This window comes from Carcharodon carcharias, chromosome 11, assembly GCF_017639515.1.
Source record: "Carcharodon carcharias isolate sCarCar2 chromosome 11, sCarCar2.pri, whole genome shotgun sequence".
In the NCBI taxonomy this organism is placed as follows: Eukaryota; Metazoa; Chordata; class Chondrichthyes; order Lamniformes; family Lamnidae; genus Carcharodon; species Carcharodon carcharias.
In genome coordinates, this window is record NC_054477.1 from 128353022 (window position 1) to 128374381 (window position 21360).

At 41.3% G+C, this 21360-nt stretch overlaps 1 protein-coding gene across 1 annotated transcript in view; it reads right to left on the bottom strand.

The window, feature by feature from the left end:
* Positions 1–3478: 3478 nt before the first annotated feature.
* Positions 3479–21360, bottom strand: part of LOC121284092 (glypican-6-like) — a 1135979-nt gene continuing 1118097 nt past the window's right edge. The window contains exons 7-9 of the mRNA XM_041199159.1: positions 20987–21123; positions 12922–13097; positions 3479–5129 (exon numbers count right to left, since the gene is read on the bottom strand). Of these exons, the coding sequence (XP_041055093.1) occupies positions 4927–5129; positions 12922–13097; positions 20987–21123 (516 nt within the window). The 3' untranslated portion in view covers positions 3479–4926. The remainder of the gene's footprint in view (positions 5130–12921; positions 13098–20986; positions 21124–21360) is intronic.

Here is a 21360-nt window from a genome sequence, read left to right on the forward strand (position 1 = left end):
AATCAAAAACGTACTCCTTATATCTGTGCTGCTGATATTGCTACAAATAATAGAGAAAATCTTCCTCTTTTGTGTTCACACACATAAATTCATATACATAATTCCTTGTCCATAAAATAAATAGGAAAGTATATGTTAATAAGATGATAATGAGGTGATAGTGCCTCAGCAGTTATCAAGGGTAGTCACAGGAGAAGATAAAAACGTAAGGAATAGGAGCAGGAATGGGCCTTTTGGCCCTTTAAGCCTGCTACGCCATTCAATAAGAACATGTTGATCTCCCACCTTAACTCCACCTTCCTGCCCAGATCCCTTGATTCCTTTAGGATCCAAAAATCTCTTCGATTTACAGTCTGAAATGGTCAACCTCTTGTCCTGAGGCAAGACTCCCCAGCCAGGGGAAACATCCTCCCAGCATCTACTCTGTCAAGCCCCTTAGGAACTTATGATCTGAGATGACCTCTCATTCTAAACTCAAATGCAGACATATTCTGTTCAATGTCTCCCTGTAGGACAATCCCTCCATTTTAGGAGTTAGTCTAATGAGCCTTCTTTGCACTCCCTCTAAGGCAAGTAAAACCTTCCTTAGGTAAGGAGATCAAAACTGTACATTAAACTCCAGGTATGATCTCACCAAAGCCCTACATAATTAGAGCAAGACCTCTTACCTCCTATACTCTGATATTTTTGTAATAAGGACTAACATTCCATTTATTTTCCTAATTGCTTGCAATATCTGCATGTTAACTTTCTGTAAGTCATGTTGAAGGACACCCAGGTCCCTCAAAGTACAGCATTTCCCAATCTCTTGCTATGTAAAAGATATTTTGCTTTTCCAGGCAAAGTGGACAATTTCACCTTTCTCCGCTTCATAATTCCACCTATTCTTTCCCACTCCTTCACCTCTCTATATGACTTTACAGCCTCTTTGTGTCATCTTTGCCACTTACTCTCCCACCTAGCTTAACATTGTCAGCCAAACCTGGATACATTACACTCAGTCCCCTCATCTAAGTCATTACTGTAGCTAAGGCCCCGGCACTGATCCTTGCAGCATCCCACTAGTTATAGCCTGCCAACCTGAAAATGGCTCATTTATTCCTACTCTCTGTTTCGTGTCCATAAACTCCAATTCATTCTAATATATTACATCCAATCCCAAGAGTCTTAATTTTGTGCTTTTTGGAAGTCCAAATGCAAAGCATCCACAGGTTCCTCTTTTTCTACCCTACTTGTTACAACATCAAAAAACTCCAATAGATTTGTCAAACATGATTTACCTTTGATTAGTCTTTGTCGACTTTGATCAATTGTCCTGTTCACTCATCCCTAATGATATAGGTTCTATCATTTTCCTTATAACTGATGTCAGGCTAACTGACTCATCGCTCCCTCTTTCTCTCTTCTTTGATTAGCAGGCTTACATTTGCTACCTCCAATTAATTCTGGAAGATCAAAACCAATGCATTCACTATTTCTGTAGCTACCTCTTTCAAAACCCTAGGATGTAGGCTATCAGGTCCAAAGGGTTTGCTGGTTTTTTAATTAATTACTCCAGTGTTACTTATTAAGTAATGCTAGTTTCCTTAAAGCAATGGAGGCAACATACTTCTCTTACCTGCAAGTGACCATTTAATCCATTTAGTATGTTAAAAAAATGTTTTACTGTATTTCGTGCTAATGGAAATGGAGAAGTAATAGTTAAAAAAAAGACACATGGATCCACTGTGTTTCTGTGGTCTCAGAAAAATACAAGAAAACACGAACTGAAAGCAGCTCAGTGTCTTATTTATTTTTTGCACAGTAACAGTACAATCCACTCCATCAGAGATTGTATTCATCTGGTTCAATCCCTCCAGGAAAGGTTTTGCGCAGTATTCTTTCAAAACTCCACAAATCAGCCTAACCTTATATCCCACATAATTCACCCTAGGCTAGCTACTTTTCTCATACTTCCACAATTCCAACAGCACAGGAATAAACGTGGTTCACCAAACATTCTATTTATATTTATTTCGTAATTTGTTCTTAATTTTGAATTCATGCACCTTATCAAAGGTATTAACAGGGCATTAATTCCTTGTCCAAAAGTCTATTCTATAGATAGAGTTGATATGAGTGCACAATTATCTTTCCAAGCTCCAGTTGAGGCTGAAGCTTGTCAATTTATCTTACAGAATGCCAATTCAAGTTCCATTTTTCTCCCACCATTAAGGGAAAAATAATAATGCAGATTCTAAATGTTAATCCAAATGCTCCAAACTCATCTACCCCCTCCCTAACAGCACTGTGGACGTACCTACACCACATGGACTGCAGCGGTTCAAGAAAGTGGCTCACCACCTACTTCTCAGGGGCAATTAGGAATGGGCAACAATTGTTGGCCTTGCCAGTGACACTTACATCCCAAGAACAAATAAAAATAATACTGGTTAAGTAGATGTCAATAGTGGGGTGACATTTCCTTAAATTTCTGTTATGCCCCTGAATCCAATGCACAAGAGGAAACCTGAGCCCCAAAACATTTGTTTTGCTGGATTAGGTAAATATTTTCCAAGGCAAATTACCACTTTTCTCTATTCCATTTTCACAGCTGTATTAGAATGATACAGTTTGGTAACTTAAAGTGCCATGTCGAGTCATCGATCATTGCACCAATCATATTCTTGGCCTTAACCCCTTAACCACCTTTGGCTGAACTGTTTCTAACTGTTATGTTAGTCATATTCAGAGTTCAAATGTATTTTACAATATGTCTGGATTTTGGCTAACAGGATCATTTAATTCATGGTGAAGAAAAGTAGTATTTGCAGCCCAAAGATTATTAGCCCTACAGCCAATACAAAAGAAAGCCTGAGAAAAAAATTAGAGATGTTCAAAATTGAGGGATTTTAATAAGAGTAGGTAAAGTTTCTACTGGCAGAAGAGTTGGTAACCAGAGGACACAAATTTAAGATGATTGGTAAAAAATCCAGGGGGAGATGAGAATCATTTTTACGCAGTGAGTTATATTCAAGAATGAATTGTTTGCAAGGGTGGTGGAAGCTGATTCAATAGTAACCTTCAAAAGGGAATCCTTAAAAATGAAAAATTTGCAGGCCTATGTTGAAAGAGCAGGGGTTTGAGACTAATTGGATGCTTTATCAAAGACACTTCTGTGCTGTGCCACTCTATAATTCTATAACACAATAATGGAGCTCATAGAAGATGTTCAAAATTACCCTAGGAGAAAGGTGACCATAAAAAAACAATTATAGTTCACTCACAAAAATAATGCTCATTTGTATTAAATATGCCATATCATATTAGGTTGCAATGAGATTTTTTTGGTGTAGGTATGATATGATTATGCTCAGAATACTGACACATTAGGTTTGTTCTTTGGTTCAGTACGTTTTCTCATGGTTCTAAGCTTTGTTGTTCAGTTTATATCAGAAGCATGCACACATTTCGAAAGCTGCATAATATGGTCAAAGGGTTGAAAGGCATGGATTTTAATTTTCCCTTCAATAATACATGCTGTTACCACAAAACCTGAGAATTTCACCCAGATTGCATCAGATAGATAGCATGTAAGGAAGCGAATTTAACCACTCATTACAGATTTACCTGTGTCACAGAACAGCAAAGGCAAAACCTATAAAATTGTCAGATGCTTTCTTCAATATGAGTGGTGTCAACAAGAACCACTCACCAATTACATTGCCAACTGGTGTTTCTACAGCTGTATAATTTGTCCTTTTTCAATATAAATGTTCCCGAGTCACTATTGTGCTGAGCATTCGAGATATGGTAAAATGCAGGTAATACAATGACATTTAAACCCTGAGCTAACACTTAGAATTACTTAAATTTTTTAATATAAAAATAGATGACTACCACTAGAACTAAAAGTTGAAAATAAAATTAGAATTTTGCTTTTTTTGAGTTTCTTAAATGGCTGGCATCGGTAGGATTATAACTTGTTAAGGAACCTATTAAGAAGACATGGAACAACAGGCAAACAGAAGAGCATTAGGGATAATTGGATACACATACAGGACCATTTTCATTGGATTAGGAACACCAGCAAAAAAACAGCAAGGTCAGAGGCCATAACCTTCCTATGTCTTTCTTCTGTTGTGATTGGCAACATGGCACATATCACATGTCTTATTAAAAGTACAATATTAAATCCCTTTATTTGTTACCAAATATCTTGGTTTTTTTCACCAGCTGTTCATTATAATGTTTATGTAGTCATTTGTTCTGAAAGCTCTATAACACTCCAAATTGCTCAGTTTACAAAAAAAGCCAATTATAAATTCATCTGTTAACAAAACTGCATATTTCATATTTCCTAATTGACAATCCAACAAAGTGGTTGATTGGTTGAGAGGAACTGTGCCAATAAACCAACAACATTCATGCATCATTCAACCACTGTCGTTACTGAACTTCACTGTTAGTTTCTAAGTCTCTGTAAAGAGAAACATCAGATACACTTCCTATTATCCAGAACATTTTGCAGCCGTTCCTTTTGTGTTGTGGAAACTGTAAAAGTAGAACTTAGATATTAAAATCATAATTAATGTATAAATCATAACAAGTCCAGGCCAAGTCTTTATTGAATCCTGTTTCTTTAGCTGCATAAAATAAGCAGAGAGGATGATGTCTTGTTTCTGGAACAAAGCCAACTGCAGGTGAGCAATCTTCAGAGAGTTTTTCTTTTCATCTGAGGTCTGGGTGAATATAAAGCAACCTAGCACTGGTTGACTGTACCTGAATGGCACCTAGTGGTCTTTGGGTAAAGGGGCAGCAGGCGACAGTACCTCTCTGCTTTAAAACTGTTACCGTTCTAAGATGGTGTGTGTTTGATGGCATATCCAAAAGGAAAAGAGTGTTTGTCCTTGATTTAAAGGCAGTATCACTATTGTATGTCACTGATTATCTCCACTGTCTTTGTAGTACCAGGAGTAGAGAGATGACAAATATAGCCAGCCAATGTGGGCAAGGTCTGACTGCTGTAGAACCTTTTGGCTCACTCTTGTTGGGCCCTGGTGGCGCCTCAGTTGTTGCAAAGTCAAACTCTGGAGGACACATCTCATCGGTGCAGCCGCTACCACTCCCAGAGCCACTTGCTTCATCAACTGAAAAGAAAAAGAAAAATTGACTATTTGATCAGAGACTCTTCCAAAACAGCATGGACTTGAAATTCCACTGGGCTTTTCCTGATCTCCTAATAGTACTGTCGGCAATTCCCACTCCTCGGAAAAGCACCAGAACAGGATACCACATCAGCAGTGGCAGTGGCTGGGATTGAGACCAGGGTCTAGATCTCTGATGATGAAGGGCACATTTCAAGCAAAAAGCTATAATCAGTCCCAGTATATAGAGTGGGTCTTATGATCTCACCCTTCACTATCTCTGTAACCTCTCCTAGCATTGCAACACACTCTATTCCAATTCTCCAGTACATCTCTCCATCCATCCCTTTCTCCACCATTGCAGCCATGTCTTCATCTGCCCCTTCTTTGGAATTTCCCCGTAAATTTTCCTGTCTGTGCAGTCTGTTGTCCTGTCTTATTTTCCTCCTTCGAACCCACTCTTACACCAAGCATTTGGACGACCCTCCAAATCCCTTCTCTGGCTCAGCATCCATTTGTCTTTACTAGCACTTCTTCTAGTGCTTCTTCTACTACTTCTCAAGCACATTGAGAATTTTTTTAAGGGAAATATTCTATAAGAATGCAAGCAGTTGTTATTCTGTCAAAGCTTGAGCAACTAAAATGTGCTTCAGTGGTTATATTGTGCATAGAAATAGTGGCCAAGATTTTCCCCATCATGACATGACCCACTGTGGGAGATGTGTCGGCCCAGCCAAAAGTCCATTGACTTGTGGCAGGACCGGACGATCCTGGCAGCCGGCAGGGCTGGAAAATTCCGCCCAATGATCCCACTCATCCTTATATAAAATAAAGTATAAAAGGATAAGGGCAGCTAAGTGCTTTAATTGTCTCTTGGACTCTATTTCACTAAAAATGCACTGTAATGCTCAGTTTTAATGATCAGTAGATCAACAGTCACATGACTATTGAATTTTTTCTAGGAACCCACATTTTTATCAAAAGACTGTTATCTCTGCCAGCAGGATGATTGATTCAATATTCTTTTAGCAATCTGGAATGCTTGCCTTCAATCTGATCTGAATGTAGCTAATGCTTTGTGATTTAATGATTTCCAGGTAACTTATTCCGTGTGGAAGCTGATGTATTACTAATTCTATGGCACCTCATTTCAATACTTCAAGCTGAATGACAAAATCATATTCTTCATTCTCAACCTCAAACAGGTCAACACAGTGGCCAAAATTTTGCGCAAATGGAGAGGCTTTCCATTTTTGCAAAAATGGTGGTGGTGGAGGCCCAGATCCGAAAGTCCTGGCCCTGAACCTTGCCTCTACTATTTTGTGGCAGATGAGGGCGGGGTGGGGGGGCGGGGTGGGGGGGGGGCTCTAATATGCACATCTGTGGCTCACAGAGGCAACTAGGAACATAGAACATAGGAAATAGAAGCAGGAGTAGGCCACTTAGTTCCTTGAGTCTACTCCACCATTCAGTTAGATCATGGAAGATCTTCCATCTCAATGTCATTTTCCTGCACTATCCCCATATCCCTTGATGTCTTTACTATTTAGAGATCTATAAATCTCTGTCTTGAACAAACTCAATGACTGAGCCTCCACAGAATTCCACCCTCCGAGTGAAGACAGCTCAGTCCTAAATGGCCTGCCTCTTATTCTGAGACTGTGTCTCCTGGTTCTAGACCACCCCAGCCTGAGGAAACATCCTTCTGTGGACTGGCAATCACCAACTGGATTGCCACTTGCTTCTTCTTACTTAGCGAGGTTGGGAGGGTGCACCTCCCGGTTTCTCACCCGATCTTCTGTCGCAGGCCTGGTTGAGCTCTGTAAAGATTTAGCACGTTACAATGAGATCCCCACTAATTCTTCTAATCTCTAGAGAATACAGGCCCAGTCTCTTCAAACTCTCCTCAATTCAATCCTGCCATCCCAGGAATCACTTTGGTGAACCTTCGTTGCACTCCCCCTATGGCGAGTATATCCTTCCTTAGGTAAAGACCAAAACTATATGCAATACTCCAGGTACAATTTCACCAAAGCTCTATTCAATTGCAGCAAGATATCTTTACTAAAGTACTCAAATCCTCTTGCAATAAAGGCCAACGTACCATTTTCCTTCCTAATTGCTTACTGCACCTGCATGCTAGCTTTCTGTGACTCATGAACAAGGACACACAAATTCCTTTGAATAAATACGCTGCATTTCTGTTTTTTCTACTGAAGTGGATAACTTCACATTTATTCACATTATATTCCATTTGCCGTGTTCTTGCCCACTCACTTAGCCTGTCTAAATCCCCTTGGAGCCTCTTTCATCCTCCTCACAACTCACATTCCCACCTAGTTTTGTGTCATCAGCAAACTTGGAAATGTTACATTTGGTCCCCACATCCACATCATTGATGTAGATTGTGAATAGCTGGAGCCATAGCACTGATCCTCTCATGATGCTCCACTAATCATAACCTGCCAACCTAAGAATGAGCCATTTATTCCTACTCTCTGTTTTCAGTCTGTTAACCAATCCTCAATCCTATATACATCAATTTTATTTACTAATCTCCTGTGTGGGACCTTATCAAAAGCCTTCTAAAAAACCCAAATACACCACATCCACTGGTTCCCCCTTATCTATTCTGCTATTTACATCCTCACAACATTCCAACAGGTTTCATAAACATGATTTCCCTTTCCATAAATCCATGTTGACTGCCCAATCTGACCATTGCTTTCTAAATGCCCAGTTATCACTTTCTTTAAATTCTAGCATCTTCCTTATTTCTAACATTAGCCTAACAGGTCTGTAGTTCCCCACTGTCTCTCTTGTTCCTTTCTTAAACATTGGGGTTACATTTGCTACTTTCCAACTGTTCCAGACTCTATAGAATTTTGGAAGATGATCACCAAGGCATCCATTACCTCTATAGCCATTCAACAATCTGGGATATAGGTCATCAGATCCAGGGGATTTATCAACTTTCATTTCCATTAGTCCCTTGGTTCTCTAGTATTTCTGGGAGGCCTTTTCTATCTTCCTCCGTGAAGGCAGACTCAAAGGCCAGGATCTTCCAGTCCTGCACATGGCAGGAGCTGCTGCAAGTGGAATGGAAAATTCAGAGAGAAGGCCAAACGTCCATTGACTTTGGCAGGAATTTCTGGACCTGCCACGTGTGGGACCAGAAGATCCCAGGCACAGTATTTTAGTTTCTCTGTCATTTCCTTATTACCCATTGTAAATTATCCTGTCTCTGCCTGTAATGGGCCCACATTGGTCTTTGTTAGTCTTTTCCTTTTTACATACCTATAGAAACTTTTACAGTCTGTTTTGGGCCAGAACTTCTGTGGACTGGCAATCACCATCGGATTGCCACTCCACTCCTTTTTACTTAGCCAGGTCGGGAGGTGCACATTTCTCACCTGTCCCCAGCCTGGTGAGAAACGTGCAATGCAGCAGCTCTGGAGTCCATTCAGTGCAGAGCAGCACAAGCTGCCATTAACAGGTAAGTTTAAAGGTCCTGGCCACTTTGAGAAGCCAGGAGAAGGTAAGGTAATTAGCTGAGCGGTTAGGGTAGGGGATCGCCAGGTTCGGGGGAAAGGCAGCTGAGTGGTCAGGGGAGTGTGTGGTCGGGGGTTGGGCAGGGTTTGGGTGGTCTGCAGGGTCAGGTGGTCAGGGGCATGGGTAGTCAGGGGGGTTTGGGTGGTCAGGGGGAGGGTAGTAATGAGGAGGGGGTGGCCAGGTGGTCAGAGGGAGTTGGTTGATTGGGTGGCCGGGGAGGTGGGGGTGGGGGTGGGTGGGTGTGAGGGGTCAGAAGAGTAGTTCGGGGGTGGGAAGGGTAGTCAGATGGTTGGGAGTGTAGTCAGGGGTAGTTCAGCAGGGTGGGGAAGTAGTTGGGGTGGGGGATAGTCAGGGGTTGGCCGGGGTGGGGGTGGGGAGTGGTCGGGTGTGTCAGGAGGGTAGTTGGGAGTATGAGGGAGTAGTCAGGGGTCTTGAGGCTAGTAGTGGGTGGGCTACTAGCAAGGAGGATGGTCAGGAGATGTGGATGGTTGGGGGAAAGAGTGTCAGGTGGTCAAGGGGGATAGTAGGAAGGTCTAGTTGGTGGGTCATGGGAGGGTCTGTACTATAACTACCCAGAAGTTAGAACTGGTTGTAATCCTTCTAGCTTTTCCTGAGTTACTATTCTGCTAAGAGGGCCAGAACCATCTGAAGCCTTCGACTTAATTCGGAGTACTGGATGGTTCCAGTGCACGGTAATTACTACAATTACTAATAAATTACATGAGTTTTTAAAGATAAGTGAACAAAATATTCACCAACTAGTCACTTGCCTATTTCCCTGTGATGTTGCACTTTGATTTTTCTCAGAGCATGGCCAGTCTACAGACTGGGCCCCTAGCTCTTTTAAATTGGTCTGCTGCTCTTTGCGCTCCTTTAAACTCAAAGTTAAGGCAGTTACTTACGCGACCAGCACCTCCTCCCTCACTCACTCAATAACTAGTTTCCTTCTTCATGCTTGCTTAATTTATGTGCTAAGCAAAATCACCTCCATTTATACCAAATGAAATCCTACAGAGATGAACCAACAATGATGGCTAGAGTATCTAGTTCAAACTAGCTACCTAATTAACTAACTGCAGCTGGCTTTCCGGAAGGGAGCTTGTTTATCCCTAAGAGTGAAAAAAACAAATTTAACATAAATTGTAGTTAAATTCTAAATGCAAACTAGGCTAGATTTTAGAAATAGATTAACCCTTAAAATTCGCTCACTCATCAAATTCCCAAGCTCCTATTCTATAATTGGCTGCACTCAGTGACCAGCTACTACTTTCTGTTTGCTTACCGCATATGCTAAAGTGCAGCTGGTAAGACTTGTGCATTTTAGGCCTGGTGGGAGAAGGTCTAAAACTGCTATAGTCCTTTGGATACGCTTTTGGAGAGGTAAGGTGTTCTTTTGGATGTGGTCCCAGGACACCTTTGAGAGAGGTCAGGTGCTCTTTGGGAGAGGTAAGGTGCCTTTTGGGACTGTTAAAATTAAACATGAATGTGTGTAAAAAGTGTATAAATGCACTGGAATTGTCAAGAGAACTGTCAAATGAACTGTTAAAAGAACTGCCAAGCTGTCCAGGCATTTAAATTTCCTGCCCTTTAAATATTAGAAAAATCTGTCTGCAATGTTAAAAAAAAGCAGTGTTTTTGCTATTCCAATCTGTCTGTTGACATAAGGATTTATGCTGCATGACTGTTTTCCAATCCTATCATTATCACAGTGAGGTGCCTGTCAGTTCACAGTTTGATTGACAATTCTAAATGCTTATTTTTGTAATGGATTCAAGGAAGTTAAATTTAATGAATGTTTTTTTAAATCAAAGAGAGTGGATTTTTTTGACGTTGTGAATTCATCAATAGGCACTTAAGAACTTTATTTAATCACAGCACGGGGCTTTAGGTCTGCCTATGGTGGATACTGGGTGAGTTCAAGACTATAGGCCAAGTGCTGGTAAATGGGGTTAGGTAGGTAGGTCAGGTGTTGCTCACATGTCAATGCAGACTCAATGGGCCGAAGGGCCTCTTCTGTACTGTGAGATTCTGTGAGTTGGCATGGTAGTTTAAGAGCAAAGGGTGGTGGGTAGGTGGGCATGAGTTTGTATGAGTTGGCAATAAGTTCGCATAGGCACTATAAAGGGCTATTAGAGATGGGTAGAAGACATTTGTTGGCATGGAGTATATGGGGGCCATGGGAGGGCATGAGGTGGCATTGGTTAGCATGGATAGGGCATGGGGAGTGTGTGGCCAGGAGGGATGTGATGGGTGAGGGCTGATTTTTGCTTTAGTCATTTTTTTTTTATATCTTTGACAAAGTGCTGGAGCACCAAGACCAACCCCCCGCCCAGCTTGTCTCCGCACCAGGCAGCCTCCGAACTCTTCTGAGGTCGCTGACTATGACTTTTATTTTCATCTCCTTCTCAGGCCAAAAATCAGAACTTCCTGGGTACTTTTTCCCGGGTCAGGTTTGCGGAGCTGTGAATAGTCCTGACTCTGCACTCCCGACCTGGGATTGACAATTCAGGCCAGTTATTTTTACCAAAATATTGTGAAATGATTTCCTCAATAAATTCCATTAAAATATTCAAGCACAACCTGCCCTGTATAAATACTTGTATTAGAGGCCCTAGTCGACCAACATTATAAATGATTGCTATCCTCTGCCAGCTGTCTGTATCAGGAAATTGTGGACTTGCTGCTTTTTAATTTTAATGGATGGAAAACACTCACAATTTCCCAAATACCCAAGCAGGTTGAATACACTTAGGAAAGCAATCATTTTATTTTTCCCACAATTGGTTAAGATTACCTGGCCTATATAATTTCTTAGTTTGCTCATTTCCTCTTTTATTAATACAGATGTGAATATTTGCCAACCTCAGTACACAATTAACTACTTTCAAATTAGAAAATTATGCTGAAAGCCTCCACTATTTGCTCTCCAACCTCTTTGGTGTTCCTGGTGTCTTTTCCACTTTTTGTCCCATTAACGTTTTGCTCCAGTTTCCCTTTTAATATTTATCTCAAATAGTGGCTCTTATTAATAGTGCTGGTCTTGGTTATGAAGCAAAGACACATGTGATTCAAAAAATAAATCACCTTATATCTATGATACCCATGAGATTTTATGGCCGCATTTCAAAGAAGATTTCCTCCCTGTAATGTGAATGTTACGGGCACATGGTATTAGCTATGCTCTTGACGTGGGAAAAATTATAATGGAGGTACCTTTCATCAGTCTACGCCATCAGTGATAACCTTATCCATTAGCAATGCATAATGGAAATTCAGGCGTGTATAACCATTAATAATTGGAAAACCATGGTCAGCCCATGTTTGAACTCCTGCAAAAACTGAATGTGCTAATGTGTAATCTTTCAGTGGAAGTGTAGTGGTAATATTAGAAGTGGGTGTACTGTATGTCATGCTCAAGATTTTCTTTCTGGGGAAGCTAAGGAATACCCTCACCCCAGATTTTGATTTTTGACACTATGTTTGACATCATGTTTTGCTGAATTTTGGAAGCACATTGTCTAATATATACATAAATACTTTATGATGTCATAACTACAATTAAAACACAGGAAATATGCTCCCGTGATAAAAAACAGTGAATGGCTGAGCCAGACCAGCACAATAAGACAACTTACCACCTATATTCAGAACATAACCTGAGAAGCTGGAAAGAAATACCTCAAAGCAAGGTTACAAGAGTCAGAAAGGAATAAACAAGCACTCTTTTACTTCGATTCTGTTCTTCTGTTTCTCCACTCCCAATTTGTGATGACACCTTGTTCCCCATCCAGGCCGGCAATTTTTTCCTCATTCCTCACTTCCTAGTGGCTCTCCATTTTTTACCCCCAATTATTCTGGCACCCTCCCTCCTTCCCCAATTTGGTCTCAATTTTTCACACTTTCCCTTTCATCTTGCACTCCTTCCCACTTTTATGCAGCTCCTCCATGGACAACTGTGGCTGCTTTAAAAGTTGGTGACTAAACACGGCTGCATATTGTGGAGCTAATTCCTGACCTTGCTAGACTTACTATTCATAGTCTAGAGCTGCATTGAAACACAGGACTTGGGTAAGAGCTGAGCAGGATGGAGTCCAGCTTTACTAATTTAACAAGTACATAATATTATCCTTAGGTCCAAATAAATGAGCATACATTGTCAATAGAAACTATAAGTGAGATTATCTCCATATGCTCTTCATTATACTTCTGTCTATGAATGAAGATTATTAGAACAACTGCTTACTTGAATCTTGGAAGTTTACATCATTTCCATTATAAGCATTCTTCAGTTTGTTGGTCATCACTCTAAGCGCCATGATCTGCTGACGAATCATTGTATCTGGTCTAGTGATGTCCACATCTACTTCTGGGTTGTTGATTTGATTGGTCAGACCATCATTCATAATTTCAGGCAGGTACCTGCAGATTCAAATGGTTATAACATATAACTCAGGGCACGGCACTGAGAAAGTCAGACCACACATGCCTTTTCCTTTAGTTTATAAAAAGTGTAATTGAAATTCTAGTTTTGAGTCATTCCAGAAAATAAATCGACAATAAATAAATAGTTGTGAGGAATGAACTAATTTGACACATGGTAGCACTGTAGTGCAATTATTTTATTTATTCAAAAAAAGATAACCTACTTTAAAGGACTATTAAAACATAAAGAATTATTTGACATTAAGACACATGTCAAGTACATTTCTACATTGACACAGCTGTCTGATAATTTAGGCTGAACATGGTAATGTGGGATGCCACAGGAATTATCTCATGCATCATTGGTTTAAACTAACAGCATTAGGTTACTGGATGATATCACATGCACCTTCAGAGTTATTTCAATTGGGACCCAAAGGTTAAACAAAGAAAGTAGTTAACAATGATAATGTTTGTAGAAAGTTGGCCCTCCCAATTTTTTACTAATATGATGTATTTAAACAAATTTAATTAAGCAATATTTAAATAATGAGTAAAACAGGAACCTTGTTACTGTGTTAAAACCACATCCTATTCCACATTCTCTGTTTGTGAGCCCACACAGGACACTAAGCAGGCATTTTGTAAATGTAGATTAAGGACAGGACAAGTTATACCAACCAAGTGACATAAAGTGACTTCCACTTCTTTATTCCAACTATACCACTAGATCAATACCTTTGGTGGCAAAATTGAATAACATCAAAAATAGGAATGGGGATCACAATACATGATTGCCCTGAGTCTGTTGCTCCAGACGCAGGCAACACACAAACTTTGGGCTCCCTACTCATTTAAATGATTGTAGTATGCAGCTAACACTAAGCTTCCTGTTAAGTGGCTGCATGTCTGAGCAGGGAATGCAAAATTGTGAGAGGCTAGCATGAGTTCAAGCTACCCTTTACTGCTCAAAGTCAGCCTGCGTCTCTTAAAGGGAAGGTGCATTTTGTTCCAGGAAGCTATTGTAAAAGTATGTTTGAAGAGGGAAAAATGCAAGAATGGCATAGCATGGCAGAGAGCAGGCTCTAAGACCTTCCAACGCTGCACTGGCGGCCTTGGTGCAGGATGTGGAAAACAGGAGAGATGCTATCTATCCTCAGGGGCTGGGAGTTCTTCAGATAAATTTGCAAAGGCAGTGGGAAATGTTAGCTATGGTAATCAATGTCAAGTGACCAGTTCCACATCCGGTGCCACAAGAAGTTCAAGGGCCTCACACAAGGATCAAGGTCAGTGAATGTATCTGCAGACGCCAATCCCACCATCTGCAACACTGATCTCACAGACTGCTCGATGCACCTAGTACTACCAACAATACCTATCAATCACAAATCATCCCTCACATTAATAGCTTCACCTCACCCTCACACTCAGTATTGCTACAAGCCTCACAACCATATTTCAAAGCTTGCACACACTGCCAGTTATTCAAACATGATAGCCACATCACCCAAGCACATTGCACCACGCTCAATAACAGACTTCCTCTCTAGCATGACAAAGTAATGAATATCTTGAAACAGTGGCCCTTAACTTGCTAAAATAAAAGCAAAATACTGCAGATGCTGGAAATCTGAAATAAAAACAGAAAATGCTGGAAAAACTCAACAGGTCAGGCAGCATCTGTGGAGAGAGAAACAGAGGTAACATTAAGATAAAAGCAAAAAAATTGCGGATGCTGGAAATCCAAAACAAGAATAAAAATACCTGGGAAAACTCAGCAGGTATGGCAGCATCTGCGGAGAGGAACATAGTTAACGTTTCGAGTCCGTATGACTCTTCAACTGATTCTGTTGATTCCTCTCCACAGATGCTGCCATACCTGCTGAGTTTTTCCAGGTATTTTTATTTTTGTAACAGAGTTAACATTTTGAGTCCATATGACTCTTCTTCAGAGCTGGTGAGGTAGGAATGTGATGGGTTTTATACTGTTGAAGAGAGGGGTTGGGGCAGGTTCAGCTTTTAACACATTCTGCTAATTGACTGTTATGCCACTATTAACGCCTGCCTTAGTCTTTAACACTATCATTACCACCCCTTTGTCTTATGTCCAGGACATCTTTGTCAAATCTCTGCTGAGCTTCCACCTATATTTGACCTTCTATTTTGCTCCACCTGCTCCACCTCCTCTCTTCAACAATATAAAAACCATCATATTTCTATCTCTCTTCAGCTGTGAAGAAAAGTCATACAGACTTGAAACATTAACTCTGTTTCTCTGTCCAGATGCTGCCAGACCTGCTGAGTTTTTCCAACGTTTTCTATTTTTATTTTATATTAGCCCTTAACTTGCATTGGCTAGGCATGGCTGCATGTACTTAACCCGAAAGGAGACAATCTTAACCCCATTGAGGATGCAGTCTTAAGTCCATAGAGGAGGCAGTCTTATGTCCATAGAGGAGGCAGTCTTAACCCCATAGAGGAGACAGTCTTAACCCTATAGGGGAGACAGTGCTTGGCACCATTGTAGCGTCTTGACTTAGACTGTGGCCAGCAGTGGGGCTGAAAGGATCAAAAATGACAGTATTCTCTCCTACTGAACTTCTGTTCTCACATCCCACTTCCCCTCATTCAACAATCTCTTCTGAATTACAGATAAAGGAAGATGATGTAAACATGCACCTCTTACTTTGTTCCCTCCCCTTATCACAGCCTTGGTTTATGCCTTTCTCCTTTCAGTTACCCAAGAATTGTAAGCTGGCCAGGCAGTGGTGGGAGAGAAAGAGGGGAAAGAACAGGAAACAGTGAAGAAGAAGAAGAAGAAACACCATTACTCAATCTCATACTGATGTTGTGAGTAACTTAGAGAATAACTTAGAGGTGGGATCTGCACATTGTGAGCCACCAGGCACAAATAGCCTGCAGCCAAGACTGGGGACGAGGGTAGAACAGGTGTCACCTCACCAGAGGGCAAGGTTGCACATGGGTTCGGCAGTGGAGGACTCAGGCGAAGCTGTCAACTGGGTGTCCTACAGAACAGTGCTGTGTCCAATTCTGGGTACCGTATTTTAGGAAGGATATGAAGACTTTAGAAAGGGTGCTCAAAAGATTTATGATAATGGTTCCAAGAAAGAGAGGTGTCAGTTACATGAATAGATTAAAGAAGCTGGGATTATTCTCCTTCGAGAAAAGGAGGTTGAGCAGAGATTTGATAGAAGTGTTCAAGATCATGTCTAGACAGGGAGAAACTGTTCCCATTGGTGGAAAAATCAAGAACCAAAGGGCACTGATTTAAAATGTTTAGTAAAAGATCCAATAGCAACATGAGGAAAAACATTTTTACACAGCAAGTGGTTAGGATCAGAAATGTATTGCCTGAGAGTGGAGGCTGATTCAATTATGGAATTGGATGAGCACCTGAAGAGAGAAGAATTTGCAGGCTGATTGGGAAAAGATGGGCGAGTGGGACCAGCTGAGTTGCTCTTGCAGAGAGCTGGCTATCAACACAACATGCCAAATGGACTAGAATGTTGTTATCTATGCATATTGAAATGCTTGGTGCATTAACAGGCATTGAAATCTGTGGTCAATGTTAAGGAGCAAGGAAGAATCCAACATCAATTTGGCGCAGAGCTTTCAGCCCGTCCTTTCTAGTGTGGAAATGGCAGTCAACTCCATGAGAATGTTTGTGGACCCAACCATGATGCAGTATCTGGTGGCTGATGTCTCAGCTTCCAATGCAACACAAGCAGAAACCACCTAATGTCTGGGTGCTGCAGTGGAAGCTCAGACTGAAGCCATTAAAGCCCAGACTTCTCTCCTTCAACTTGCTGGCAGCTTTCTGCCACACAGACTCAGACTGCTACCAGCATAACTACGGAAATCAGTATTCAAATGAGTTTGTAGGATCTCACAGCAGTCTAATACTGCCCTCCTGCACTAGGATTGCTGAAGCACCACCCTGCGAGTGTGGCTTTGGCATTGCAGAACATGAACCAGCTGTCCTTATTCAGGAAGACAGTTTTCATCCTCACACCACTACCATTCTACCAATACCCTTGCTGTTGCCTGCCAGTTAGCTAGCCCAGGCCTCTGCCACCCCAGCTGAGATGCTGCAGTCCAAAGCCAGGCCAGAGCTAGTCATGGTCAGCCCCCACAAAAAAATCAGCAACTATGCTCCAGCCACTGGGATAGGACAGTGTGGAAGTGCTAGGATAGGCAAAGGCCAATGGTTGACAGGTACAAAAGAAATGCACAAGGGTGAATAGCTGATGCCATGATGGCCAGTAACAGAAGGAAGGGAAGGTGTGGCATTCTTGGTGATTGGGGAATTGGGTTGTGTTCACTTGCACCACAATTGGTTGAATCGATCAACAATAACCTGACAAAAAATGTTTTGTGTTGGTTGCCTCACCCCTTCCCCAGCTGGTTGCCATGAAGCAGAAAGGGCTGTGTCTGAGGTGTAGCATGGGATCGACAAGACAAGTCTTGACATCACTTTGTTGAGTACTGCAGGCCTCTTCCAGAGAGAACAAGGTAGCAGAATCAGCACCCCAATGATCTGCTTGATGAGATTTTGTGTGGCAGTATGACTTTCATTAAATGCATGCTGTCCCAGTGTCTGTGGACTGAACAATGGACTCATGAACCTAATGGTCAGCAGATGGCCCTTGACACCCAGTAGCCACTCTGATTTATCGTGGTACCTCAATTGCAACTGGTAGAGTGGGCTGCTGCAGAATGAAGACATCATAATTGCTATGAAGGTATCAAGCATTGAACTATATGATGTGCTGAGTAGTCATGTACCAGCTGGTCATTGAAAGAAAGAAATCCCTTCTGGTAGTACATTTCAGAGTTGACATGCGGTTCCTTGCAAAGCGATGTGCATGCAATCAGTAGCATCCTCACCAAAGTTACTTCTTCATGGCAAGATGAAAGGTCACAATCTGAACCATTAACTCTGTTTCTCTCTCTACAGATGCTGCCTGACCTGCTGAGTATTTTCTGTTTCTATAGAATAAAATGTAGTCAGCTCTCTTGGAATATAGGACCTCAGTAACCTCCCTTGTACAATAATGGATGGTAACCTGGGGCATTAGAACATATAACTTAGGAACAGGATTTGGCTCTTTGGCCCCTTGAGCTTGTTCCGCCATTTGATAATATCATGGCTGATTTGATTGTGACCTCCACTTTCCTGTCCAGGCCCATTACCCTTTGACTCCCTTGTCAATCAAGAATCTATCTAACTCAGCCTCAAAAATATTCAATGACCCTGCTTCCACCGCTCTCTGAGGAAGAGAATTCCACAGACTAACTACTCTCTCAGAGAAAAATTCCTCCTCATCTCCATCTTAAACGGGAGACCCCCTATTTTTAAACTGTGTCCCCTAGTTCTAGTCTCTCCCACGAGGGGAAACATCCTCTCAGCATCTAGCCTAATTCCCCTCAGAGTCTTATAAATTTCAATAAGATCATCTCTCATTTTTCCAAACTCCAATGGATACAGGCCCAACATGTTCAACCTTTCCTCATCCCAGGAGATGGTGCAAGTGTTGCTCATTCTAGCCTGAAAGGAGCCAGATGCATAAAAGTTCAAGGCCACTGATATCTTCACAGCCTATGCAATGCTGTCTGCATTCTTCTTTGAGGCTGCGTATGTGAATGCAGTAGGTGGCAGGTTTCAGTGAGCATCTCCTTAGTGAAGCAAGGACTCCTGAGGTTCTGCGATGAGATTCAGGTAGGAGAATTGTTCCCTGAACAATCTAGGCAGGTGTCACCTCCTGCTGACACCTCCTTCTTCCATCAGCTTGTTGTGTTCTGTTTCACCTCTGGTCATTCAGTCTGTCATGCTGTAGTAAAAGGAGAATGTAAACTATTGCACCCATGCTTGGAGCAAGTGGTTTAGCAGAGTCCTTGAAGTCAGGACAAAGTCCTTCAACACATGCCAGACTACTCTTTGTAGGTTTCAGCAGCTTTAAATAACTCTGCACCAAGCACTTCTACAACTGCAGCAAGAGCCAGTTGAAATCAAGCACCAATTAACCTCAGAGAAGTTGATAATCCCTTCAAAGAGCTCTGAGGTGGTTCCTTTCCGCCGCTGAATGCGTGTTCAGCAATGTGAGGTTAAGAGAGGGTGCTAGCTGGAGCACTGAGCTCCAAAATGCCGGTGTTACCCTCTGACTGACACCAAGTTATGCTTATTATGAATAATGCTGACAGACACACTCTGCACCTTTACACTCTCAACAATTGGTGTCAGGAGCAGTTAGTACCAGAAGTGTGTGCACTTTGTAGATGATATCTTGGAGGCAAAACAGCATCTCTGGCGCTGATAAAATGGGCACTAAGGAGCCAAATTTTGTCAACTCTATATTCTTCAACTAGTGTTTTTTTGCAAAACCTGTGATACTGAAGAGATTCCTATAAAGCAATAAAAAAGATAAAATTCAAAATTGGCTGAACCCAGTACAGAACCATTAAGCATTAGAAAGAAGATACTCCAGCTTGAAGACTTCCCTCAGTGTGATTGCAAAACTGCCCTGTTCTGCTTGTAGATTTTCGGGAATCAGAACTTAAAGCTGAATGCACCTATTTTAGAATTAGAACTGAAAGTGTGCAATCAAATAGCAGAATTCAGAGAGTCACATAAACACTGCAAACCTCTCTGCTACATCATCTCATTCTGAACTAGAGGGGTATAACTATAGTTTGCTGATTTTTTCCTCCAATGTTGTCCTCTTTCCTCCTCCTCTCCTGAGGGTATTGGCTAACCTACAATTGGTTTCCGGGGTGCTGGCAGCCCTCTAAGGCCATGAGGCTATTCTTTATGTGTAAGTCTAGTGTGGCAGTAGGCTTTTTAACCAAGGGTTTCCAAAGCCAACCCATGACCTGTCCCCACTGTGACCTGTACGCAAAACCACTGAGCCAACAGATTACGATCACAAGATCCCAAGCTAACATTCCCCACTACCCTATCTCAAAAATGTGACGTCCCATGACTGCCCTAGCTGAGATCAGCACAGACCAGAGATCAAAGCTGGTACAATACCACACTGTATAGCATACTTTATTTAATGAGTCAGCATAGAAGATTTTTTTACATTCTTCCATTCTTAAAATCACATATTTGGTCAAATTATAGGATTGTGTTATACTAATTTTTAGCTCATTAAGTGTTTTCAAAGATGTCAATTTTGAGATAGATGTCCTATGCACCTATAATGTCATAATTGCTTCAACATAAAAAGCTAAGGGGAAGCAGGGTTAGGTAGGCAGAAATTTCATAGTGGACTGAAGGTGAGCAATACTAACATGGGTTATTGCCCTTCATGGGATCTAAGTGTGCTGAAGGAGCATTAATGGCACTACTAATCAGGATGGGATAACATTAGAATAACTTTACATGGAATCCTGGATAATGCATGATGTACATTAGGGGCTTTGATTTAGTGGCGGATATCCAGAAATGTATATTTGTAATAAAGGGGCTAATGAACTTACTGGAGTTTACAGTAAAACTCATCTTTAACTCCCAGTATAATATGGCAAATAGATAGTTTGCCAAGCAATGCAAAATACCCTACTTTATTTAGCACATCAATTAATTGCAAGTTCAATCTGACTTATTGCATTTCATCATACTCTGTTATTCTTCTTGAAATAACACAGTTATCACAAAGAATTTTCAAACTGGAACTAATTGGCTCATTGAAGATTTATTGTAATGACACTGCACACTTGACAAGTCCCAGCACCGTCCTTGCACCAGCAATATCCAGCAGCTGCCACCACCCTGTCTGACCACCTGTTTGTGAATGAGTAGGAACAGTGTACCAGTTGCAAGTTCCTAAAGATTCGAAAGTCTCCTCCATTGTATAGCTCACCTGCCCTTGGTATGTCCATTCCAGCAGTCTTCTTCAACAGGCGCCCCAGCTGTCACTTTCTCATCATTACAAATGGTGTAAGGCAATGTGGACCAGAACTTCTTAGCCAACTTCAGTTTCTCTTTAACGTCGGTAACCTTAAGATGTCACAAGAGAAAAGAGCATCTTAATCATCAATGCCAGCCAAACAGGGTAGTAAAAATAAAAATGGGAATGACGGCGATAATGTTATAATGGCCTTCAATAAGGGAGACTGGCATTTATATATGTACAAATATATATATATAGGTTCAAAATGTCACTTTCCATCTATAGAGGTCGAGAGATTTTTGCTTTGTTTGATCTTAAAAACTAATCTCCTTAGGCAAATTATA